The 27,250-nt window shown below is 38.7% G+C and overlaps 1 protein-coding gene across 5 annotated transcripts; it reads right to left on the bottom strand.

The window, feature by feature from the left end:
- Positions 1-4,113: 4,113 nt before the first annotated feature.
- On the bottom strand, positions 4,114-18,818 carry LOC107089920 (sal-like protein 3). Of its 5 annotated transcripts, XM_015382980.1 has the most exons (6): positions 18,483-18,818; positions 17,903-18,078; positions 14,115-14,231; positions 7,101-10,262; positions 6,566-6,897; positions 4,114-5,808 (listed from the first exon to the last, which is right to left on the bottom strand). In XM_015382980.1, the coding sequence occupies exons 2-6, from the start codon at positions 17,982-17,984 to the stop codon at positions 5,377-5,379; spliced, it is 4,125 nt and encodes a 1,374-aa protein (XP_015238466.1). In that variant the 5' UTR covers positions 17,985-18,078; positions 18,483-18,818; the 3' UTR covers positions 4,114-5,376. The 5 variants fall into 5 exon arrangements, with proteins under 5 accessions (XP_015238466.1, XP_015238467.1, XP_015238465.1 ...); XM_015382981.1 differs by having other exon boundaries at positions 7,101-10,259; positions 17,903-18,818; XM_015382979.1 differs by having other exon boundaries at positions 17,903-18,818.
- Between the last annotated feature and the right edge of the window lie 8,432 nt (positions 18,819-27,250).

Raw genomic sequence — 27,250 nt, forward strand, 5'->3', positions numbered from 1 at the left:
ATATATATATGTATATATATATATGTATATATATATATATGTATATATATCATAAATTATGTAACTACTGTTTTTTCTGAAACCAAAATTCATACCTGATCTGCTCCCAGTAGTTCTGTTGACTTTTTCTTCTGCTGTTGGTCGTTGGCCCAGCCACACAGTCTTCTCTTTTACAGATTTATGTGATCATGTATAGTTTGGACTCTAACGCCACAATTATCTGCAAACGATGCAAGAAGTTCCAGTGAACTGTCTGTAATCCCTTTATTATGGAAAAAGACAAAGACATACACAAGAAATGGAGTTTATATACCTGAAAATCAGTACTCACTGGGTTAGACATTAAAACAAATCATTTTACCTCCACTGTCTTAGCTCACATTGCACCCACAGGTCTAACACTAACACAGGCAGGAAAAAGGTAGATATGGTAAAACTGCAATTGATAACAGCTGTTTAGAAATTTTGAACATAATCTCAAATATAAAGTTATAAGCTATATCTATGCAACTTCACCTGCAGTGACACACTTTGTATTGTTTGAGGTATTGAGGATATTTTCTTATTTCTCTGTCTTGCTGCACCTTATGGTCTCATATGATCCTCAGTGATCACTAATTTGCTGATTGCTTTCAGAAAATCTTGTGGACTGTAGTAACAGGCATTCTCTGATGCGCCACACTGAGTTGTTTATCGCTCACTATAGCAAACAGTTAATGCTTCAAACGTCAGCTAGACTGAAGTGCATGACGCCTCAGCAATTCTCAACAGCCCATACGGGAAAGTATTTTCAATCGGTAACCACAAAATGCTTTTTTTTTCAGGGGATCTAGAGTGCACAACTTTGTCATCTTGAACCCCCCCGCCCATGAAAACTTACACTTGCCGGAGGAGCCAAGCAACCAGTCAAGCGCTAGCAGGGCAGCTTCTGGCCATCAAGGGAAATTCCAAGCTAATGGGCCTTCAGACTTTCCAGTGTATCTTTACCGTCCACTGATTATCGGAGGACTTTTATCATGCAGACACACACACAAGCCTACACCTTTCACACTCTCTTAACTTTTAGTTTGCACTTCAGGTGGATGCACATGCTTTAGACAAACAAAAGTGGAAGAGATGTGGGTGGGAATTTGACAGATGAATGACCAAAGACCAAATTTGTGGGGCCATTAAAGCAGCACAGAATTTAGGCAAATATAAAGGACAACCAACGAAGCACCTCAGTAAGCTGCGGATTGACTCAACGACTGAGACGTGGAAGTAAAGAACAAAAGATGCCAAAGCAACAAAAGCAATTAAACTGTGTAAGAAAAAAAAAGAAAAAAAAAAAGAAAAACACACTTTTGGATTTAAAGCACCTATCTCCAATCCCACAGCCTTGAGAATGGGATTGGATTACTGTCGGTAAGATTTACTCCCGAGGCTCTTCACCACTACATCATCGCAGGGCCCCCTGCCTCTGGATCAATGGGGATATTTACTGCGCCTGTTTCAGGGAGACTTTCACAGTAGGCAGGGCATTAAACAAACAGCCGACAGGCCCGTCCCAATGATGGCCTGTCTGTTCACACTGTGCTGTGCCCAAATGTCACACACCTTCACATCCAACAGGTAGCAGACAAAAACAAGTGCAGCTAAAAGAAGAGGAGTTCAGGGTATGTGCTCCATAGAGACTTAAGAAAAAGCTGGCACTTATTTTATAAAAAGGGAAAAAAGTGTAAAAAGAGAAATGCTAAGGCATGTTTATTTAGATAATTAGCCTTGTAACTTACTCTGAAACTACACTTGTTAAAGACCTCTTAAATGGACATGGCTGAAATGATCCATTGTCTGGTTTCTATTAAAAGTTCTTCACTAGTAAAATACAATTACAGGGCTATATTACATTGTATTCTATTGCCTAATGGAAAAGTAATAAAATTCTAAATGGAAAATCTGGAAAAGGTTGTTTTTCTAAAGAAATTACATTCATACAGAGTCATACGTTGTAACCTCATGTGACCACATGTTGAGCAAACATGCCATCAGGGTCCAAATCACGCAATTTTTTTTCCCAGAACCAAAAAGGCTACACAAATATGATATAAATGTGAGAGGCATTACTATTTTTTTTGTCCCAGACAACAGCCTCCTCATATGCGGATGCTGACTGTCTGCAAAATGATTTGCTAAATGCAAGCGCATGAGTGAAAGCATGAGTGGAATGTGATTTGTTGTCAGACAAATATCAGCAAAAATGGACGCCCTAACAGAGGAAAAATAGTCAGCATGAGGTTTCTTCATTACTTGGCTATTTCACTGACTAAGCTCCCGGCGATCAGCTGACAGAGCAATGTTAGACAATGGGTCTACATGTGGGAGCACCGTGCATTACCGGATCAGCCCGAAAAGAGCTCTCCAGTGGTTAACTCCCATCCGTCAACATGAAAAGTAATATCTGTGTAAAAGTGATTGGGGGCTGGAGTGGGTTACAGAAAAATAAACACTCCGGGCTCAGTGGTGAAAGCCCCTATAAGCTGGACTTTGATAGACCAGTCATTGCCTGGCAGCAGTGGTTTATGTCCTGGGTGACTAACTGGTTTTTGCAGCAGGAGTCATAAATGTTATTCTTGCACTGAAGGGGGCATACTCCTTATTATTTCACATTTTAACCATATTTAGGTTCTGCATATATATATATATATATCTGCGCTGCTGATTTAACATTTATATGCATCTGCTCCAATGTTAAGATGTATATGTTGAAAAACTAAGTGGGTTTATTTTTTCTGATTGGGCTTACTGTAACTGTTTCATTTTGATCTTAAAGAATGACTCTCCTTGACAAAATTGTATGTAAGGACAAGCTAATTTGACTTTACTGTGAGGAATTTAGGATCTGACTTAAATTGTAGTCCTTCACCAAGTCATTAGACACAGATAAGCATTAAAAAGCTCTTTTGATCTTGGTGATTACATCAAGGCCAAGCTTTCATCTTGCAGCTAATGTGGATGTACGTTTTACATTGTGAAGATATTGCTTTTTCATCTATTTCCAGGAATAGTCCTTTTTTCTTCCTTTGCTGTTTTTTTCTTTTTCAAACATGAGACAAATATGATTTTTGTCACAATGTGAAGTTGTGCAAATAAATGTGTGTCTGCACATATGTATACCATGTGTCCAGTGTCCAGCGCTGCAAGGGAAGAATAATGCAGGCAAGCTGCCATCGGTGCACCGATATCATATTCAGTAATGTTATTTTACGAGTTATGATGTTACTCTGACACATTGTTACCTTCATGGTAGTTGCACAGCTTTGGCAGACATCTTAGCTTGAAAAGGAAGCCTCTTCAGCAAGATCTCAACATTTTACTCAAAACTGGTTAATTTCTAAAATGTGTTGCTTTATAATTTGTAGTGGCCTCAAATCTAGTGTCATTTGATGTTGTAAATATCTTTTGTGTCATGTTGTTTCAGAGATAAACATACAGAAATACTCAAAAACTAGGATAAAAAGTTATTTTTATAATTTTTATTTCAAAAGAATATTATTTTATATGATTAACTCTTAAATAATTAAAACTAAATGCTTCAATTAGGCTTGATATGGATTATGAAAGACAGATTAGCTTTTAGCTACAGCTGTGTATGTTTTCTCATAAACAAATATTTATAAATCAAAACAAAATAAAATTGCTTAAAAATATTTTTTTCCCTTTTAATTTTTTGTTTTTGAAATCTCCAACTCTAAAAAGCCTATTTCGAAATATATAAATTCCGTTTGTAATATGCGTCTTAAAACAAAACTATTACTGGATAGATACAAAATATGAAAAAAAAAAAAAAAAAAGCAATTTCTTCTTTACTTTTCTTTTTAAATAAGTTATGTTTTTAGGTTGAATTATTATGAAACAATTCTATATTTTTAAGAATAATCAACAAAAAATAGATTATCTACTAATATAATGTAATCAAATTAAAAAGCAAGTGTTTTAATAAAGGTGATAAGTAATAGGAATAAAAATTGATTTTATGGTTTGTTTTTTATTTTCTGACGGTTAAATGTGACAAATTATGTTGATAATGTGATAAGTTAAATGCTGTTGTTAAATGTGACAAGTTACAACTCCACAGAAGATAGCGAGACCATTCAAACACACACCTGTTTTCCTTTTTTATTTAAGGGGGGATTGGATTGGGCGATGGGTTTGCACTCTGACGAGATGCAACAGATGCAATAACAGAAACCGACTCAGTCAGCTGGAGCAGTGGTTTGCTGAAAACAATGAAAACAGCACGTGATAGATAGCTCAGTCAAAAGGTTAACGGTAAATCACAGACAAAAACGTCTTGTTTTTAAAAAGTGCATTCACAAACATGACAAATAACTCTCAACTCATGATGTCTATTTTATGTGATAGAAAATATGCATACCTGTTTTAGATTTGTCTGTATTTCTATACATAGATATTTCTTCAAAAGATCACCTCTTTTTTCCTTCTCTTTTACAAAGGTTAAAATCAGGGTTGGTGGTTATAGCAGCTTTGGATATCTTTTGCCTCCTTATCACATGAGAAGATACACATTGTGTCAACAGATATCCAAATAAAACCTACAATTTCTCTCTGTTGATCAACTCAACTGACAAACTGTCTTTAATAACAGAGATAATCATCAGTGAAGCCTGCTGTTTATAAAAAAAAAAAGAACTCAACAAAATGCTTGGGCTGTTAAATATATATTTGAATACCCGCTTTTTTTTTTGTCAATATCATAAATACTAAAGACACGGGACAACATTATAAGACAATGCTGAGAGACTAAATGTAAAGATTAAAATAGTTTAAACGTTATTTTTCAAGTTTTCTAGTTCATGAGAAAAAAGGCTGTATCAAGCGAGCACAAAAACACTACACTTCGATCTTTTCTTCAGTGTTGTCACGGCCCTTAGATTTAAAGAGCAACCTTTTACAGGACAACTGGACAAAAGTCAGAATCTCTTTGAACAAAAAGATGTTCTTATGCGAGTTTGTCCTGTCCGTAAAATATGCTTGCCCATTGTCACTTAGGCAGAATCCTGGTTTCCAAAGGAATTCATAAAAGCAGTCAAACATACCAATAAAAACAAATAAGTACCATGCATATCTTGCAAGACGACATATTCTCAAACAAGAGACAAAGATTTCTTTGTATAGACGAAATATCAAGTGAGAAGGGAATGGGTGAAAGGCAAAGGCCTCTAATCAATACTAAATACCATAATTCCAAAACCAAACAAAAATGTAATCTGTACAAAGAGAAGTATGCATGAGTTCAAACTGGATCAGCAGTTTTCTTCCTCAGGAATTGTCTCATCATACTTTAGTCTTTATGAAACTGCTACAATACAGAAGTCTTTAATTGATCCCAATCTCTTTGTTCTCCTCCATATATCTGGAAAAGGGTCGACTGGATGGAACCTCCAGACCAGACTTCTCCATACCCGTGATGGGAGAGCTTCTGCCAGTGTGAACACGATCCATACCTACTGGCATGGCTCCTAACGAAGTGATTCCTGCACCTCCGAGGCTGACAGGGAGCTGGGTGATGCCCCCATTCTGAATTACAGATATTTCATTGTTCTTCATGGCCAGACCATTGGTGATGGCAGCTGCATACTGGTTCCAGAAGCCTGGGTCAACGTTCATGGCCCGGGCTGCCAGATCCTTCTGAAACATCTCACTAAACTTCATGGCGTCACCGCCAAGAAGGGCCATGGGATTCTCCACTGATAGGCGTCGACCCCTCCGGGCAGGAGCGTTGTTCCACATATGTGTTCCCATGTGAACCTAAAGGCAGCAACAAAAAAAAATATATATATATGTAAGCACTGTTACTGTTTTCTTGTCAGACCAAACTTTAAATACTACACCAATAGCATGTTATTATCCAAAATAAAATGGAACATTTATATTTTACAGAAGTAAAATAAACCCACCTAAAAGAACAATACAATCAGCATCTTAAGTCAATCATGCTTAACTCCAGCCCTCGAATGGACTGTAGCCTGGATGTTTTAAATATGTATCTGCTTTAGCATATCAATTTTAGGTGACATTATTACCTATATACTATGTATTTAATTCAATAAAGACCTAAAAACAAACCATTTATTTATTCGGACTTGTTTAACACTGAAAATGTCTAGAACATAAAACACCTTCCTTGAGGACTAACACTCCGGAACACTGCTAAGATCATGGTGTTCAAGTTCAGTTCTCAAGAACTGCTATCCTGCAAATTTTTGATACACCTCATTTTTAACACAATTAAATCAAATGAGTGGCTCTTTACCATACCTCTGCCAGGCCAAATCAGGGGACTGAGACTTAAGATTCAGGTGGCTTAGAAAAGAGATGTATCTAAAAGTTACAGGACGCTAACTGGACTTGAGCACCCCTGGATTAGATCAAGCAAAATTCTCCAAAATAAGACAATAAACACATTTCCAAGAATATTGTTGTGAATCTAATGTTTAAATGTCGGTTTATCTGCAACAAGAATGACCAGATGTAAAAGTTTATAAAATTTTGTCTTGGGTCTTACTTTCAAATTGCCCTTTGTGGTAAAGGCCCTTCCACAAATAGAGCAGGCAAAAGGCTTCTCTCCTGTGTGTGTGCGCTCATGGATTTGAAGTGCACTAGCTGAGGAAAAGTTTTTTCCACATGAGTGGCAGTTGTGCTGCTTAGGGGTGCGACGTGGAGGTGGGGGTGCCAACATAGGGTTGATTGTGGGACTCATGGTGGTCTGAGGTGCTGCGGCTGGAACCTGAATCCCCACAGGCAGGTGAGAGTTGTCACTCAAAGACTTTCCATGTCCATTCATTTCCATTTTAATCATGTTTGATGCTGTACTTGCTAAATTGGGAGTATTTAGTCCTAAAAAAAAAAAAAAAGCACAAAGGTACAATTTTAAAGATTAATGAATTAAATCTTAAAAATGGTAATTGAACACAATAGGATGATTATATACATTTAATAAATATGTCTGACTGTGCCCAAATTAAGCAAGGTTGTTGCCATCTAAAATGTACTATTCTAAGAAAATAACTTAAATATAAGGGAAATGTGTGCACACTCACCCCGATCTCTGTTTAGAAATAACATGTTGAAGGGGCTCTCCTCCTTGATAAGGTTCCTGCCAGGTTGAGTGGCAGTCAAGTCTAGGGCCCCGGTGCCTTCAGTAGTAGAAAGGGGAGATGGGGTCTCTGATTTTTCTGACTTCACTGTTGCCAAGCCAGCAGTATTGTTCTCTTGGCCCTCCTCTGCTGTCATTGCACTACTGGTGTTATTATTATTGAGCGTAGCTGGGGATTTGGATTGCTGGCTCTCAGAATGGCTGTGAGCTGGGGACAAATGCTGCATAGAGCCTGAGGACTCTGACAAAGCCGGGCTTCCCAAGCTCTGACCTTCAGCATCTCCCACAGCAGTTAGGGGATCAGTTGTAAAGCAGTCAGTCTCTCCAGGAAAACTGCTGCCATTCTGTGCTGTCTTATGGCCAAATGTGCGAGTTATATTGGCAGTAGAGTCAATCATCTTCATCTGGTTTTCCATTGCAGCAATACTAGAAATTATAGAAGCTGGGGGTGAGCTCCCAGGTGAGTACGGCTTAGAAGGGTCCACTTCTCCATCTTTTAAGTCCACTTCGTCATCCATAGCCTGCTCCATTTCATCAAGGAGGTCATCATCATAGTTACTCATTGCATCTAGGCTCTTTTCATCAAAAGAAATGTCAGTTTCCATCTCCTGCAGATTGTCAGGGACAGGGGTGTTGGGAATCTGTCCACCCATATGCATACGGATGTGTTGTTGGAGCACAACAGCATTGGTGAATTTTTTCTGACATATAGGACAGGAGTGCTGGACTCTTAGTGGGGGTTTTGACCTGTGGACACCAAAGTGTGTCTTTAGATTTCCCTTAGTAGTGAATGCTCGTCCACATATCTTGCATTTGAAAGGCCTCTCACCAGTGTGGATACGGTAGTGCATCTTTAGAGCACTCTGACAGCTCAGAACACGGTGGCAGATGACACACTGGTTGGGGTCGGTCATCTTCTTATCAATGTTTTCAACAAGCTGCTGCAACTTTGACGTTTCAGAGGTTTGCATAGAATCCAATAGTCCTCCAAAGGGAAACTTGGCCTTAAACTGGTCAGAAATCATTGGAAGGACGGGATGGGAGACTGTATTCGAAGCAGAGTTGGGGCTATTGTTTGGCTCAGTATTTTGGCCATTGCTTGAAAATGTTGTAGATGTGACAGTGGAGGGAAGAAGAGCTTGACTTACTGTTGTTGTGGTGGTCATGCTCTCTATTGGCCTGTTGAGGCAACTTGGGGACAGGAGAATGCCTTCAGGTTTCAAGAGAGGAGGTGCATCACTACCAATATTAGGTTTTGGGGAGGGTGAAGTAGTGGTCATGCCAGAATCACTGGCAATATTTGGGGACAAAGAGGCACACTCACTTGTGGGTGGAGAAGGTCTCTGAGGAGACCTGTTAAGTGGAGTGAGGCTTGGGGAATCGGAAAAACCTCCAATCATACTTGGGAGTGTTGGAGGCAGCTGGAGTCCAATTGATGTTGGGACAGTGGGAAGGACTGGTTTACTGTCAAGCCATGTAGTAACAGGTTTTTCTGGGGGCAACGACATGCCGTATGGTATACCAGAGCTTGTGGGAACATTGTCTAGGTACTCTGGTACAGGGTATGGGTTCATTTGAATGTGCGGGTATTTTTCTTTGTGCCTCTGGAAATGGACTTTCAGATTCCCCTTGGTAGAAAAACGATTGCCACATATGTTGCACTTGTAGGGCCTCTCTCCGGTGTGAGAGCGCAGGTGGATCTGCAGGGCACTGTCACTGCCAAACACTTTGGCGCAGAACCGACACTTATGTTTAAAAAAGGGGTCTTCAGACGTGGGCTTAGTGTCAAACACAGACACGTTAGGAGGCTTTCCCTTTCTGTGTTTCATTAGAGCAGAAAGAGGGTCAAGTGCATTGGCTGTTGCAGCAATGCTAGCCAGTGGATTGGGGAAAATTACGCTGCTCGAGGAACTGTGAGGTATCAGTGGTAGACTGGAGGCAGAGTTTAGGAGGCTGCTGTGACTTAGAGAGGGAGGGGTTGTGGAGCTTCTTGAAAGAGATGAGCTGTTGCTGATGCCACCTCCTCCTCCTGTCATGCTACTGCTAGTGCTACTGTTGTTATTTGAGACAGTGGATGAGCAGGAGGGATGTAGAGCTGGCAAGCCAGTGCAACTTGGTGGTGGAAAGGCTGTATTATTTGATGATGTGTTTGGAGGCGAGGAGTTAGATTGCTGAGTACTACTCTGTGGTGTTTGAGAGAGAGGCCCTTCTATTGCTGAGGTCAGAGGAGAGGGGCCTTGACCACTAAGAGTGGCAGGCAGCCGGACAGGTAGCTGATGGACAGGCGGTGTAATGAAATTATGTAAATGAAGCTGGTTTGCAACAGGAGGGACACAAGAAGATATAGAGCCTTGGTTTCCTGTAGCACTGCTGTGATGGTGGTTGAGAGTAGGTTGTGGAGTAGACTGTCTGTTCATGAGGGCTACTTGACTTCGTATTTGTTCTATAAGCTGCAGCTGATGAATCTGTTGCTGCTGAAGAGCCATAAGCTGATCCAGGATCATTGGGATAGCCATGGTGGAGACCCCACTTCCAGCTGCTGCTCTAACACTCTGCGAAAACTGGGCAACTGCAACTCGAGTACCATGGAGAGTCTCCAAGGTAACATTGGTGCTTGGCATGGTGTAGTTTGTAATTGCAGTGGGGACAACATCGTTTAGCTGAGGTAGAGAGCCATCTGGCTCAGGTGATGTCACATCTCTTTCTTCAGAATCTATATTTTTTTCAGGAGAAAGCTCCAGCTCCATCTGCTCATCTTCCTTGTCCAGGACATTGACCCCATTTAAGGGATCTGTTTCTGGGATGTCATCTCCCTCACCGACAGGACTCTGGTTCCCTTCCGGAGCGTCCTCACTATCATCTTGCTCACTGTTGCAGCTCGGGATCGGTGAGGGCTCCGAAGGGTACTCCTGGGAAGGGTTAGGCGTGTCCTCATTTTCATTCACAATGAGCACAAGGGGGTTCTTTGTACAGCTGTTTAAATGTTCACAGAAATCAGACCACTTGAAGAACTCGGCACAACACTTTTCGCACACGTGAGTTTCTTCACTGCCACTTCGGCTCTCATTCCCACTGTCAGCATCATCCAGCACATCACCTTGGGCTGCTAGAGAGGTAGAGGGTCAGGGGAGTGGATGAGGATAAAAAAGAAGGGAAGGGGGTGAAAGAAGAATTAATGAATAAATAATCAATATAGAATTCACACATATTTTGCAGAAGAGTGCAACAAAGATTTAACCTTTAATTTCTTTTCTCTTTTAACATAACCAAAATCAATATTCTTTCTTTTTTTTTTTTTTACACTGAGCAAATTACCCTAGTTCACCAACTCTCAAGACCCAGATTTGTGCATTCACACCCTCTCCATAGAGCCAGCTAATAATTTTCTTTGTGCAATCCATCAAATTATGAGAGCCTATCAATTGTGGATACTGCTGCTTAATGAAATTCCATAGAACCTATTGATTTCCAATATTTCATACAATTCACAGCAGCCTCATCTGTTGGGTACAAATAAGGACTTTGATGGCCCCATTAGGATTCCCCTCTGCTATCAAGCTCAGTCATTTCCACCTGAATTTCAAATGCTCCTGCTTTTTTTTTTTATTTAACACTGCACAGGTAATAGTTTAGCCCTGAAAACAAGTAACTTAAAACGTCAACTGTAACAAGAACTTGATCTCAAATACTGTTTAAAAGTATATCCTAATTTCTGTAAAAAATGGAAGAATGTGAAAAAAATGTAATATTTAAAAAGCTGTAACCAAAAGAAAAGATATTTTATGAAACAATAAGTTCCTCTCATTTTTCTAAATGCTTGATTTCCTTTCAGCCACTCACTTTTTCTTCCCAGCACTAGACACTACAAATTACAGACTTGTGCCATGGCAGCAAAGTCCCTGATTAGTTACACATGTTTAATCACAGTTGTTGGAAGCCACTTCCTCTTCCACATGCAGTCCTCAAGAGTCAAACAAACCAGCACAAGCTCTGAACATGGATCCAGTTCACACTTGATCAAACCCAAGGTGAATGGCCTCTTTAGTAAGTTTATTTTTTCTGTTTAAGTATAAACGTAAAGCATGTCCAACTCTATGGATATATATTGTGTACAAATGTATCACTTTAACGAGGCTTGGGATGGTTAACTACGTTAAGATATACCAGCGCTTTGAAATGACTAACATTTCCTTTTAGTAAGAAACCTTAGAAACCTTCCTACAATTTAAAGTTAATAAAATGAGGATTCAAAGAAAATGCAAATGAATTTACAGTGAGCAGCAACAGTACTGCTTTCACTCCTGCCTGTTGCTGCTTATTGTAAGTCACTTCACTAACATAATGCTGAAACACTTTTTCCTGCTAATATAATCTTGTTAGGCTTGCAACGTGCTGGAATACTCTGCAGATGAAAATTACTATTACATTTAATACAATCAGGTAAAAATATCAAATAAGTATGTCAATTATGACCAGCAATTGTTATTTTAGCACTTGTGGGAATATTTATCTGTTTTTCAATAAAGGATTTTTAAACTAATTTCTAAATACCATGATAACAGGAATTTATGGTATTTTTACCCCCGTTATTGTACCATGAGAGTCTCCTGCAGGCCCATGCCAAATTTTATCATAAGTAGAATAAGTATAAATGGAAATCAATTAAAAAATACTTTATTAATCCCAAAGGGTTATTAATCACAGCTAATAGTTATATTGCATTTATATGATCTATTTATTTAGATTATAAGTACAGACTTTCACCAAAGATAGTGAAAAAAATCATAATAATGTTCTTACTTTAAAATTAAAACTTTAATTACAATTCCTGTTATACCCACAACCATTAGGCATCTTGCTTACATGTGACTTTATAATGAAAAAAGGACAATTCTGAATAGTAGAATGAATGAAGGAAAGGGAGCCAAAGCTAAACAGACCTAAGGTGAGGCTTCAATTTCCAGGCTTCATTTGTAAAGAAATGTATCAGTCTCCCTGCTATGCATGAAATACTCTTATGTATGGGGCAGGTATTTGAGGCAATGTCTACGTAGCGATCATCACTTGAGGCTAGAAGCCAATATAAAGTATAATATCAGAAAACAATGGAAAACGAATTACGCATTTTAATATGGACATAATTCTTTTAGGATTTGCACTATTCTTAAAGTGATTTTTTTTTTACACAATCATCATTAAGAATTGGATGCTAAAATCCCCTTTTTAAATAAAAAGCTAAAAAAAAAAAAAAAAATCTTAGAATGAAACTAAGAAGAGAAAAAAAACAGCCAGCGCTTGAAAATGTAATCGACACGTGACAGCGGGCTAAAAAGCTCCTTAACCCGGGAGCGGACAGCACAACTCATTTCCATAATTGAGGGTTGAAAGGTCAACACAAATGAGCAGGCATTGTGTTGAGCTGATTAGTTATTAGAATGGTATTACTGTCAATCTCTTTTATTCATTCATACAATCACAAGTGGGGGCCTTTGTGTGCCTCTGACCTCACACACTCACACACACTGGCACGTTTTCCAAAGACAAAGAATGAACTAAAAGATTTCATATGTAACAAAATAAACATAAATATGCATAAAATGACAGGAAAAGTGTGGATTTTTTAGTTTTTGGCCAGCTTATTTAAATGACAAAATGTCTTTTCTCTCTTGTGAACTAAGATTCTCCCAAGTGAATTATATTTTTGCTGTTTATTGCAGTAAATTAAAAAGCAAAGTGTGCTAGCTTGCTTTAATTCAGCATTTTTAATGACTTGAAATGCTTAAACTGTTTAAGACCATTTCAAATATTAAGAAAAACAAAAAAAAAAACAAAAAAAAAACAATCAAGATACAAACACGTCATGCTGACTGTGTGAGGTTAAACGCTGCATTAATTAGTCTGTGTTAATTACAGTGATGCGATCCACAGCAATAAACCACCTGAACGCTTTTAAACCTGGAAATATCGAGACTTGAACAAGCTGACGAAAACAGCTGCAGTAGCGTTCAGCGCTTTGTCACACAGCTGTCAGAACTGTTGCATCTGCAGCAAAAAGGTGTGTGATTGCAGATATGTGCATGCGTTTCTGTGTGTGTGAGACTATTGATTTTCTTAGGCCTATAGGATGAGAAAGGGAAAAAAAATCCAATCTGTTTTTATTCATTTAAAAGTCTTCATTTACGGTGATGTAAATGTTTAGCTGAAAGTAGTCAATAGAGAGATTGTAGGCACCAAATCTGTGTCCACTTTAGTTGTGTGCTCTGGTGTGCAAACCTATATCACTGATTTAACCTATCAAGTTCTTATGCTTTCTGCTAATTCTGGAAACAACATCCAACATGGGATTGATGAAAACAGGCGCTGATGTTCCCGTTATCCAGATTTGATTAATAAGACATAGAGAAACAATGAGCGACACTTTGGACAACATGTCTCCTTTTAAAAAAATAAGATTAATTTCGCAACTTGTGTTCTACATAAACTGTCAATAATCAGCATCTGTGCTCTAATTATTCCTACATCATCCATTTCTCTCTACAACCCGAGGACAATCACACACTCTTAGTAAGAGATGATTCACTGCAAGTTCCCTCTCCAGCTGGGAGGAAAAAGAAAGGAAAACAAGGCCTGGTGGGTCCAAAAATGTTGGAATGCTGTAATTACATTTTTCCAGTAAATGTTCTTTTTAAATTTTTGCTTTCAAGTAAAAATCTATTCTTCCAGGGGATCATGTTTAAATAAAGATGTATTATAATTTACATTCAAAACTGAAAGTATAGTTGATGCTGTGTTTGCTTCACAAGTTTGAAATATAAATCATGTTAAAAAAAAGGTGGATTTCTTTGGTTCAGGTTTGCTTTGAAGAAAACAATTCCGTTTTACTTCCACACATGCTGACACAGTTTTGTGTTTTTGGGTACTAAACACTTCCTAGTGACTGATGTCTGCGAGGTAATACCCAAGTGTGCGTTTCCCTCGACTGATCCCAAAGCATCCCTCAGACCTGCCGGAGGCTCGGCTCGTTCTGAGGCTGGCTCCGCGTGTGTGCGCATGTCATCGAGTGGTACAGTCATATCTGCAAAAACACACACAGAGGCCTTTTGTCATCCCCTGCAGATGTGGCGCAGCCAAAACATTAACGATTTGTTTGTGCAAGCGTTTGCAATACAGTATTCAGTGACGGCGCTCTGTCCGGATGACCGCACCACTCGTCAGGATGGGTTTCTCTGCCTGGGTTGAAACCAAAGCTGGAGATCAGGAAACGGAGGTTCTTCACAGCAGAAGGACATTTTATTAATTTGTGTTCCTCTTAAACTAAATATTTGCCTAACACTTCAAGTGTGGAATAAAATGTTTTGAATTTGGTTTTATTTTGACAGGCCATCCGTATCTATTAACTCTGAGAAACTCAGTCGTAGTCTGTCTGGTTTGCCGTCTAAATAAGATCTGGCCTTTAAAACTGTTATTAATTTCGCAGATTCATCTGTTAATGATCCCCCCCCTCCCCTTTTTGTTGACCACGCCATTTTAGTTCACACTGCTGTTTGTCTTAGGAAACAGCAGGAAATAAAAAGTGCAGGTGATCTGTAAGCTTCCCAAACACTCTCTGTTTCCCGAAGTCAAACAGTCCTTCCGTCTCCTGCCTTGTCCTTCCTCTTGATCCGGATCACGCTTGCTTGTGCAGTGTTTTTAGCTCTGAGTAGTAATTAAGACACAGCCATTTTTGAGTGCCTTCTCAAAGACATCCTTGGCACATCCATGTGGGTGGTCCGCAGGCCTGCACCCAGTGGTGAGAAGGGATTAAAACAAAAGGCAAACAAAGCCCCACTGCAGGGGAAGTGGGCAACAAATATGTTGTCATTGTCAGCAGGGGTTTTAGCACTCACTCCATATCTTTAATTTTTACTCATCAACAAAGCAAAGAGGGTGAAGTTTCGGGCTGAATAAATTACCTCTTTTTCTCAAGATTTTACACCCTGATTAATATGAACATGGGTTGCAGGAATGTTGCGGTTAAGAAGGAAAAAGAGCATCATCTTTTTTTTTAAGATCAAAAAACAATTTTTTCCAAATTATCCTTCCTTGTTTCCTGCATGTCCTCTACAAATAGAAAACCTTTCTTGAAACCGTCTTAATGCACATAGTTTGAACCTAAATGTGCAAGAGAAGTGACGGTGTGTTGCTCACTCTTACTCAAACACGAGTGAGCTGTGCTGCCAAGGTCAGCACGCATGTTCTAATTGTACAAAGAGCTTGACATCTAGCGGCAGGGTCTGCCCGGCCGGGGACTACACAAAGGTTAAGTCAGCAGGCTTTGTAAAAGCACTCCTAAGCTGACAACCCCAGCACCCCCCACCTCCCTACATCCTCTCCCCACAACAACACCCATCACTGCCCCTCATGCCACAGTGGGGAGCCAGCATCCAAGAGGCCTTAGAGGTGGCAGACATGGTCCCTGGCACTGCATTTTACTTTTTTTTATAAGTTTTTTGACGGATGCGAGACCTTAACATGTCATCTTTGAGCTGCAGAGATCAAAGATTCACCTGAAAGAAATTGAATAAACACAAATATTTGGAGAGAAAATTCAATAATTAAATTTTTTGCGTAGATTATTTTATATATATTTTTATACTTTATATAAAATGTGCTCCATGGATATCTACCGGGGGCAAAGGAAAAAGCTTAACCTTTTCAGTTTCTTCATCAAAATCCTTGTTCTAATTAGTATTTTAATTTGTAAAATGGGAACTTTTTAAGTTTCTTCAACAGCAAAGTCAACATATTGTCGAAGGCCAGCAATCAATCCAATTCACCACAGTAGTGGGGAGCAGAGAATCCGATCATGCCGCGACGATACGCTGACTGTATTACATTAGGCGCTTGTTGTGTGAGGTGGCTTCGGATGCGACGTGGCGTTATTAGGTTTGTTTAAGTGACTATAGGCTCGCTGTGCCGTGCCAAAAGACTTGGGATTGTTTTGCTGCTGCGTCTGCCTGCCTGAATACAAGTCAGCCAGTGTGGTGTAACAATGCGGAGAGGACATTCCATGGCCACTTCCAGGCTCAGGCACAACGAGATTGTCAGGATACAGTAGAAAAAAAAACCCAACAAAATTAAAATTAAAACTAGTAAAGAAACAAAATCACAACCTAAGTTGAAAAATCTGCATTTGCATCACCGCTTCCTATTAACTCTGCTTCTCTTTTGGATTTCTAACAGAAACAGGAAGTCCCTTTTTTCCCTATTCCTGAATCCAACAGGAGAGAAACCTGACGGATGTTCTGTATCTATCCCCAAATATCTTGAAGGGGAGGGGCAGAGGTATCTAAGCCCCCAAACAGTGAAGGTGTTTGTGTTTTTTGAATGTGAGCAGCCCATAAATTACCGCCCCCCCCCTTCCTCAAACCCCATGCCAGGAAAAAAAAAAGAGTAAATTGGACAAAAGGGCCAAGAATCATTAATGTGACCCCCCACACACACAAACACACACACACACAACTATACTTCCTTACACAGCAAGATTTCAACATGCAAAGACAGCCGTTCCCCTGAGATTACATCATGCATTTCATTCCTAAAGAAGCACAGAGATTTCTCTGAATTCTGTGGCCGTGATTATTTATATTTTATATGAAGCTACAATTTAGAGCTTTATTAATAATTGATTTTTTATTATTATTTTGAATGTGCCAAATAGAGGCCTAAACAAATTAATTTGGAGCTGGTATATCAGTTATAATGAAAAAATAAGATAAAAGTGTTAGATTTTTACAGAAATTAGTTCTGCACATCTAGTTATTTTTTGTAACAGTTAAACATTATGTTATATATTTATGTAAGTTTTTATTTTTTTTTCAGGATTTCCCCACTATGCATCTGTTGCCTTCAGACTTAACTTTAACTCTAATATATTGATGCTTTTTGTTGGGCAGGGCGACGGATAAATAATCCCTTTTCACCATATGGCGAGGACAAGCTCTGTCAAGCGATCTTGTAGAGATTGAGAGAAAAAAAGGAACAAATCAAGTGTGGTAAATTTATGTGAGGGGTGGGGGGTAAACAAAAAACATTTCCATGACAAAAAAAAAAAAAAAAAAAACAAGGCTTCGACCCGCAACAGACTCCCGCATTTTGGCCCCTTCTTGTAGAGCGCTTAAGACAAAAGAGACAATTGCACAACAAAAAGAAACGTGAACAAACTTAAAAGGAAAAAAAAAATTGAGGCCTTGAATATATTTATTTTAAAAATTTAAAGACAGAAGAGACACAATTTTAAAGATTCCGCTGCATGTCCACGCAGAATTATAGATTAAACAAAACAAGTGGAAAACAACTTTATCTTAAGAGCTCCGATACTTATTTTTGCAAAAATAAAAAAAATATTTACAAAAAGGCCTTTTCAAAAGAAGGCCTCCTGTAAATAAAGTGAATGCTGTAAATGGGAACTATTCATTGCATGCATTTATTCCATTAATCCTAAAGGTCAGCTGTCAGCCAACAGCCGAACATGACGAAATCAGTGCGACAATAAAAAAAAGAAAGAAAACTTTCCTGCTTAATAAAGAAAAACCTTTTGCGTTTGCATTTTTCCTTTAAGATATTGTTTTAAATGTTGATAAATATGATTATTCCATAAAAAAAAGATAAATTAATTAGATAAAGTGTTTTGTTCTGATGGAAAAGTTGAAGAAAACGCACTTAAGAGGACGGGAAAAGGAGGATCAGCTGATCAGATCCACTCACCGTGCTCGGAGATCACCCCGCTCAGTGCGGGATCCTCGTCCGACTTGAGGTGCTGCGGCTTGGCTTGCTTGCGTCGGGACATGCTGCTGTGGCTGCAGGCTGGGGTGCTCTCTGTGCTGCTTGCGCTGACTTGACGCTGATGTGTCCGCGCTGTGCAGATGCATCAGCGAAGAGCGCTGAAAATAAAATGATATTTCAAAAAAAAAAAAAAAAAAAGTTCACAGACAGTCTGCTGCGCTTGGAAAGTGTGTGAAGTTGGTTTGCAATCTGGGAAAATTAGCCAGTGTTGCCGCTCCTGTCGCCTCTGTCACTGTGCGTGGGATTGCGCATGTCGGGATAATAATTATGATAGTGAATAATGCCTCGCGATTAATGGCACCGTGTGAAGGTGGGGAGGATTGGCTGGGGTCCAGCGGACGCGCATTGGATATGGTAATGAGGGACGGACTGAACAATTAAGAGGGTTTTTTTTTCTTCTTCTTCTTTTCCTGCCCCCCAACAACACAACACACCAAAATTTCTCCCGTTCTGCCCCGTTCACAGCGAGCTTCCCAAAGACGTGCGCAGGGCTCAAACTAACCAAAGTGCCTCTCCGGTGATTCTGATGCGCATCGCGCAGCCTTGATGGAACCGAAAACTTCTAAAAGTCTCTTCTGAAACAGTCTGTCTTCCGTTCTTGGCAAACTTCTCGCACTTTCTCTATCTTTTACCCACTGAGGCTGAACACGCACCTCCTCCTAACCCCCAAAAGGAAGCGATTTGACGTGTAGTCTCTCTCTTTAAAGTTTTCTGTTGAAGCGCATCTTTGCGCTAATTGGAGATGTTTAGGTTTGGAAGTTTCTGTTGAACCATCAGCGTTTTTCTTCTTCTGTTACAGCGCAGATCGGCTCTCCAAAAACTTTGAAGCACGCGTTTTTTTTTTTTTTTTTTGGCTCAGCAACAAAACTGGTGGGAGCCTAAACTTAATTGTCCGCAAGAGAAGAGTCTCTTCAGTCGCTCTGGAGTCTCCTCCGCTCCTCCTGCAGCCGCGTTTCAGCTCCCGGTTGCGCCCTCGCTGTCAGTGCGCTCTGGGAAAGTGGCCATAAACGCACCGCAGGCTCTTGAGCTTGGTTCCGTGAAGGAGAGAGAGAGAAAAAAAACTTCGCCGCGTCTTTTTTCCTTCGGAGAGCGAAGAGAACTTCGGAGTTATCTTCTGGCTGCCCAGTCTCAGTGTCGCTCCCTCTCGTTGCTGAGCATGGCTCTCTGTGTGTGGAGGGGACTGCGCGCTCTCTGTGTGTGCAAGTGTGTGAGTCAACCCCCAAGCAAGGGTTCAGCCCATTGCTCTCAGCCACCACTAGGATGTACCACCACGTTGCTGTTCAGTGGCTCGTCCCCAGTCCTCCAGTGTGAACCACCCAGAGTCGACCTCCCATCATATCACACAGCGGGACAAATGAATTGATAGAGCGTCCTACTATTCTGGATTTTCATGGAAAGTCCGACTTTTTCACGTTTGTGTCATGAACCCTGTATAAAGTCACGGGAAATACATAGGATATTGTTTGAGGGTTAAAATAATATATATATGTATCATATTAAAAATATATATATTTATATAAAAAAAAAAAAAAAACATTTCATGAATGGCCCTATGAGGCCTTCGCTCCGTTTTTTTTATTTAATAGCTACATAAAAAAAATACATCCTAAGTAGCAGCATCACATTTTTTCATTTAATTTTCTTGTATGTTGCTTTAAATAAATCAGATGATCCGAAGGCTGAAGAAAAAGGGAGGAAAAAAACATACGATTTGGCACAAGAACTATTGCGACAGTTTTACTGCTTTTTAAAACATAATTTACGGATATTTTGCATTTTATTTTTAATATTTTAAAGCAAAAGTCAAAAGACAACGTCTTCTGCATAAAAAAAACAAAACATTTTATTAATACAAGTGGTTTCTTCTGATCTTGTAACAGACGCCTCTGCCTAAAAACTGAATGGTTCCTCAACAGATCTGAAACATCTGACATCAATGGAGGGTTCTTTTGTAGCATGTTAAATGTACCCCAATTTAATAATGGAAGTAAACCTGAGGAAATTTTCTACTGAGAACAAATCTGTGCTCTCTATCTAAAGAATGTGAAACTTTGGAATAAAAGATTTTAAAAAATGTCAACTGGTGTTTAATTGTGGTTGAGAAATTGATTTAATCAATACTGACTTTTCATAGCATCTCACATTTTCCCTATAGATAACATTAGGTATATTTTAGGGTTCAGGTCTATGTCTCAGATTTACCCTAAAAAAAAAAAAACAACAAAAAACTATGAGATTAGCAACATTTGAGGAAAGAAACAACAAAATGGTGGTTTTTGAAGCTATTTCAAGTCAGCCGCTCAACAAAGAAAGATTTAAAGTAGTCTCCTACATAAAATGAACACTGAAGAGATCAAATGAAGCCACATTCTTCTTATTATTGTCAACACAAATAGGTCTCTTGATCTTGTTCGTGTCTTTTATCCCCAAAAAAACTAGAAATTCCACAATAAAGTTTAAACAAGACTTCCTGAATGCCTATAGGCCTATTTTAGGTGTTGTAGTCCTTCCTTTATCCTGAAATGGAAAAATGCATTAAAATGTGACTTTTTTTTGGCTGTGGAAATCTATTTGAAAAGTTAAATGCTTGTTTAGCATCATTTAAAAAAAAAGATCACTTTTAGATGATAATGCATATTTAAAATAAAGGCAAAATCCTTTTTTTAGGGTCATATGAGCATTACACAACAGCTTCACCTTTTTTAGCTCCCTTTCTCTCCTCCTTTCCTCTTGCCTGCTTGACGTATATTCCCCTGTGTGCACCTCATATGAGACAAATCTGTTGACAGCAAAGTCGGCCTGCAGACCAAACTTTACTCCTACTTTTTCCCCCATCGTCCCCTCAGAAAGCATACGTCCGTGAGGGTGTTATTATCTAGTATTAATAGATGCAGCCCCGGGAAGACAAAATCAGCTATTGATAATTGCAAGGAGTCCACGGCAGCTATACTGTATCGATCGGCATGTCCTCCACTCCCTCTGGTACTGGGAGATAAGGAGACACACTCTTTAGAGCAATATAATTTCTTTTGACCTATCTGCTTGCTACAGACTTATGATGAATAGCCACAGTGGCCGGACTCCTTTATCACCAAAGTTCCCCCCCTTGATATAATATTGATTCTTTATAACTAGCTCACCACACAAAAATCAAACTGTCCACTTGGCCATCATCATCATCAATATCATCACAAAGGCAGCAGAATGAAGATCCCCGTACCTCTGAGAGGGAGAGCCCTTACAATCTTCTTCGTATAGGCTTAATCTTTATTTAGCTGATGATGAAAGGGAAGGGGAAACCAAGGTGCCATTTAAGTCCAGGTGCCATTTTAATCTGGGATAGACTACAGAAACATAGAAGTAGGAGGGGCTGGTGAATAGATATCTCCAGGGAAAGTATTGGGAAAAAGTAGGAAATTCTCATGCACTAGAAAAATGATTTTGTAGGCATATTAACTTTAGAGAAATAAAATTCCAGAAGATGCATTTTCTAAAATTCTTTTTTGGGAAACATTCTACCTAATTTTAAAAGATGATATCTGACGAGTGTAGTGCAGAGAATGGTAATGGCATGCTATGTTGGTATGAATTGCGTTATAGGTAAAAGTAAATTCTAGTTTCAAAAGTTTGTGTATTGGGGCAATATTTTGAGTTTGCATGCAGCTAACTTGTGACAGTGCTGTGCAATGTCAAATTCACAATTAAGGGTTCATAAACCCAAGGCAGCATCTGCAAATAAATCTTAAAACAGGAAGTGACAGCTCATTAAAACTCCATGTTTAAGTCCAATTGGAATCTGTCTCTTAAGGTGACTTTTTGTACCATAACTATATAGATTATTATGATAAACCCCACAAATGAATGGGTGTGCATCAAACTACCTTATTTTTGTTCCTGATACTTTTATTTTGAAGTGTAAGAGGAAGCAGTTCTTCAATTGCCTTGTTTTATTGACAGTGGGGCTTGCAAACAAGCTAACAACACACTAAAAGGGCCTTTCTTCTTTGAAATGTTTATCAGGTAGAATTAACGTGGTAGAAAGACAAAAGTATAAAGAAACAAAAAAATAAAAGACGTTTAAGCACTATGGAAAAAAACATTGCTACACCTGACTATTATGCTAAACTGACAAAAATTTTGCAACTACTTTATAGCCGCCTGTATCAGCGGTAGAGTGAAGGGCTGTTTCACACTGTTTAAAGAACCTAGATTGCATCGAAAATCTTAAACTCAAATTCTAAAGTAGCTTACTTATCGTGATCGAACTTGACCAATTATACACTAAAGGCCATTCTTTTAAAACTTCTGTTTATTAAAATTAAAATAGGCTTTGTCAACCCTTTTGGCACTGGGGCTACATTACAGTCATTGAAGTATGTATTAATCTATACTAAAACCTGTCAAAGGTAAACTGGACTTATTTAAGACTGTTGAACATCTCTTCTACTGGTGAAAGCAAAACAAAAACAAGATTTTCAAATTATCAGAGGGATTTAATCTCATTCGAATGGATCAATTTGGGAGCTGGATGTATTTTTTTGTCCCTATTTATCATTATTTCAGCAACTTTTTGACACATAGGTCAGCAAAATGAGAAAAATAAGAAGAACCATTTAGATAAAGTTTCATCTTATATTTTAAGCACTTCAGAAATGTTTGTTGCAATACCTTTTATTTATGTCTCTTGTTTTCTTTCGTCCTTCTTTCTCTTCAAGTGGTAGTTTATTCTCTAATAGGACTTTGATCTACCTAAATCACATTGCTGCATAGGCTATTAATTAGGTTGAAGCAGTTTTGTAACCCTGTAGTCTGGTATGAAAGGAATGTCTAGTGTCGCTAATGATGAATAAAAATTAGGTTTGCACATTTTAAGCACTAACAGCACAGGGAAAAAGCAAAACTAAGACCTTGTTAATGATGCTGTTGGTACCGGATGCGGCTCACTCTGTGGCTGCCCCATCGAGGCCACTCATTCTTCAACGAGAGAGAGTCACCAACGCTGCTGCTGCTGCTGGAGGAGCAGGGGGTGAGGGGGGTGGGGGGGAGGCAAGGAGGGTGGGAGAGAAGAGGAACGCGTAATCTCCCAAACATCCGTTGTAAACCACTTCACCCCCTCTGGATCTGTGCGGCAAGGTAAGAAAAAAGCCTGCGCGGCTTGGCCCTCTCTGCATCGTAAAGTGCTGTGGCAGGCGTGCGTAACAGCTCCTCTCTGCTCTGCTCTGCTCTGGGAGGCTGATGCTGTCTTCTACTGCGGACAGAGAGCGCAGGGAGGCCGGGGACGGAGCTCCACTACAGCAGGGTAAATTCATATTTACATTCCTAACTTTATTTTTTCTTTGCCGCTGTGATCAGTAAGAGGGGATTTATTTTCTTTTATTTAACACCAGGAGCGATCCATCATTGGGACATGGTATTAGAAGCGCGTTCTTGGGAATGGAGTAACATTTGATATGACCGCTGTAGTTGCGCAGCATAGAAAAAAAAATTGAGGACTGCGTGAACGACCAATCAGAGCTCTTTGCGGCGCCGCAACCGGAGCGATTACAGACACACAAACGCGCGCGCGCGCACACACCAACATATTACTGAGGCAGCCTATGGCGCACACCCCGCAGCATCAGCTGCACCAATCAGACAGCCGGGAACGTTTTACTTATTAATATTAACATTTTTCCAGACAAATCTTTTTCCCTTGTTAGTCTCATGTTGTGTGCGACCCTTTAGAGTCATGTTTCATCTAGGACTTGAAGGTCTTATTACTTGGAATTTCATTTTTATTCATTGTTTCTTTTCATGAACATTATTTGGTTAATATAATTTTTATAAAAGCATATTTTAATAGATACGTTGGATTTCAGTAGTCTAGTTATTTAGTCACATCTGCTATAATAAAACACTTTGAGGACTTTTAGGGACTAAATATTAAATATTTGAAAATGAGATAAAGATACTGCACTTTACAATTACCGTACACAACTGGATGGATGAAAAGCCCAGATGTTCTGTGAAAATCACAGTAATTTAATACATGTGTTTGAATTTGTTTAGGCGGGTTAGATTTAAGTGCAATGTTTAAGTTTTAAAAGTCAAATTTTGGAGCATATTGTTGGATTTTACCTTAAAAGAAAGGTACAGTTTTTTAGCAAAGTGTTTCTGGATTATGTTTCAATTGTAAACTTTAGCAGGGAACTGTTTTAATGTGATTGAAATGTAGTCGGACAAGTTAAAAAGTAGGCTAAAAAGAGCAAAGTTGGGATCAATTATAAATTGATTCTAGGTGTGTTGATTTAGTGTTACAGGGTTGGGTCTTTGGTTTAACTCCACATTGGGTAAAGCTTTCAGCCAAATGATGCATCACTTATTCTAATCGTAATGGTAGAAGAGAGGTGATTAGAAATAAAAGAAAACTTTTTTTTTTTTAAATTTAGCTAGGTTTAAAGTTAACATTATTTATTTTCAATCTATTTTGAATTGAAAATGATTCAATGTAAGAAAAAACAAAAGATACCAATCTCATACTTTATAAAACCTTTACTAAAAAGTAGCAGAGTTTATAGGATTTAATTTATGTTTAATGTATAACACATTAATAACAAACTCGTGTGGTAAATAATTATCTCTAAACTGATTTACTTTTAAAGGTTAAAAATGTATAAACGGCGCTCCCTCCTCTGCAGTTTGCGTCTCTTATTCAGCAAGAAGATTTTTCCTTTAATATTAATAATTATTCCAGAGATTTCTAAAGGACAGTGTGATTTTTTTAAGGGAGTCATGTGGATGAGAGATTTTTTTTTTATTTTTTTTTTAATCTGCAACAAACTTTGCATTGCTGTAAAAGGTTCATATACAGTGTAGTTGAGATGGTTTATCGATAATATTTCCCAGTAAAGTTACTAAAGTGAGCACAGAAAAGATTAGCTCCTAACCATATTGATTAACCAAGTATTATTTAGACTAAACTTGAGGAACTTACATCATTCTTGCCATATGATAAAAGCTCAGCTACATGAAATACTGTCACTATACTTTGGTCAAAATGAAAGATGACTGTGGAACATAATGAATAAAAGGGTAAAGCTAACCTCACTAGCATATTTTAACTTAAGTAAATAAAAGTAACATGATTTTTCACTATTGAAATGCATAATTTTAACCATATACCATGACTTAAATGTTGTTCTGTGAAAAATGAAGGTGCCTTGTAAAGCCTTTTCATTAATCCAACAAAATGGGTGGCATTCTTTGACGTAACATTTGTTTAAAACGATTAAATGTCTGTCCGTTAGTATTAACTAACATTTTTGGTTAAAAATGTAATGAGTGCATAGAAGCTGCCTGTTTGAAGAACACTGTGTGTGCCATTTTCCCCCAGACGATTTGTAGCTTTGCACTTTGCCACACATCTCTTAGTTAAATATGTAAGACGCACAGAATCTGATACATAATTGTGGACATCATGAATTAGTAATGACTATTGTAGCTGGGACTCTACTAAATGGCCGATTGCTAAGAGTCTGCACTGAAAGTGGAATGTTTTACTCCCCCCTGAACTCAAAGTCAGCAACCAGCGGGGGCAATTGGGTTCTCTCTGAGAGCTTAACCAGAAATTATATTATTTACCATATCAGGGCCTGCTTATCTCGCTTCAGCTGCGGCGCCCTGAGATAAAAAGTGACAGGCAGGCTGTACCTGAGATGAGTCAAATTTGATCCGACCGGCCCGATCTGGTATAAGTGAAATGAATTGAATCAAGCCATTTCTGCCTCTACTGTAATTAAATTAGTCAGCAGGGTGTAATTGGACATCGAGTTGGCACTTTAGATGAGATGACAAAACGCTCATTCTAGCCACTAAAGGACTATGTGTCAAATTTAGTAAGAGTTACAGAGCAATAAACGCTGGCTGACACCGTGATGAGGCTGCTTTTTCACTAGACGTGTGCAAACAGGATAACCGTGAAAATAACCAGATTCATACATAAAAAAGCCTCCGTTTGAGAGCAAAAGATCTGAAATCATTAGCAAAAGCCTAATAGAAACATCCAACTGAGGTAATGATTATTTTATATCTAAAGATGACAATTTTCATGAATCTGCAATGTTTCTTAAGTAAAAGTTCAATTGGACAAGACTATTTGAGTTGAAACCTCTTGTACATTCATTGTGTGGACATTCATTTTGGACATGTAAGCTGCTTCAAACATCCATCCTATGAACCAGGGCAAACATTCAGAAAGTGGAAGAGGGTTTTTTGGCACAAAGTCTTTGGTCATATCAGGCCCTAATGCCATTTCCAAGAACAATGAGCAGAAAAGCGCTAAAGCCGCACTGATGACACTTAATCTCATTGGAATTCCTTGTCAGGTTTGACCTTGGGAAGATATTAGCCACCCAAAAAGTGCCTCTGGGTATGTGTGTTAGTGTTTGGGTGAGTGAATGTATTTTGAAAATTTCATCTATTATTTGAATCTGATTATATGTAAAAAAAAAAAATGTTAACAAATTTTAAACTTAGAGTAATTTATGGTGTTTTCCGTGCTTTTCACCTCCATGCAAAAGAAACTGAGTTTGCAGCCAGATGTGCTTCTGGAAGTGGAGACAGCGAGTCAAACTATTGTGCTGCAGGGATCTGTGGCGCACGGATATGTGAGCTACAGTATCTGTTCACTAGAGGCTCATTGCATTTTTAAACAGCATTGGTTACTTCATACTGTCATTGTTTTGGCACCATTTGCATGCTTAATCCTGCTGAGTGCATATCTACACTGTTGAGAGTGTTGATGTACAGCTGTGTGCTGGTAGTTGTGTGCCATGAGAGGAGACACTACATGAGCTGTAGAGCTACCTAACGCAAAAGTAAAGGAAAGTAACTGTAAAAAATATTTAATATTTTAAAATACAGATGGTAAATTTATGGTAATTTAAATTAATTTAGTAGCTTTTGTGTTACTTTACAACAAAACCTGATCTTTCTCTGGGATTTTTTAATACATGAGGGAACACATAAAAAATAGGATAAATCATAAGCGGTAAATGATACAGTAGAGCATCTAAACATAAATTAGAGCTTTAATAAATTCATTCAGACAGCTGTTTTGCAATTAACTGATTCTTCCTTTTAATGCTAGTTTGATGGCAGAAGTTTTTGAAGTCCAAAGAGAAGTGTAAAGAGTCTCTGACCATGTTCACTGCCCTGTTCCGACAGCAGCTTGGAAAAATTTCCCCTCACTATCCCCTGCAGGGCCTTCCTGTCTACAAATTGTTAGCTTAT

The sequence above is a fragment of the Cyprinodon variegatus genome, unplaced genomic scaffold, assembly GCF_000732505.1.
Source record: "Cyprinodon variegatus isolate N-32 unplaced genomic scaffold, C_variegatus-1.0 Scaffold271, whole genome shotgun sequence".
In the NCBI taxonomy this organism is placed as follows: Eukaryota; Metazoa; Chordata; class Actinopteri; order Cyprinodontiformes; family Cyprinodontidae; genus Cyprinodon; species Cyprinodon variegatus.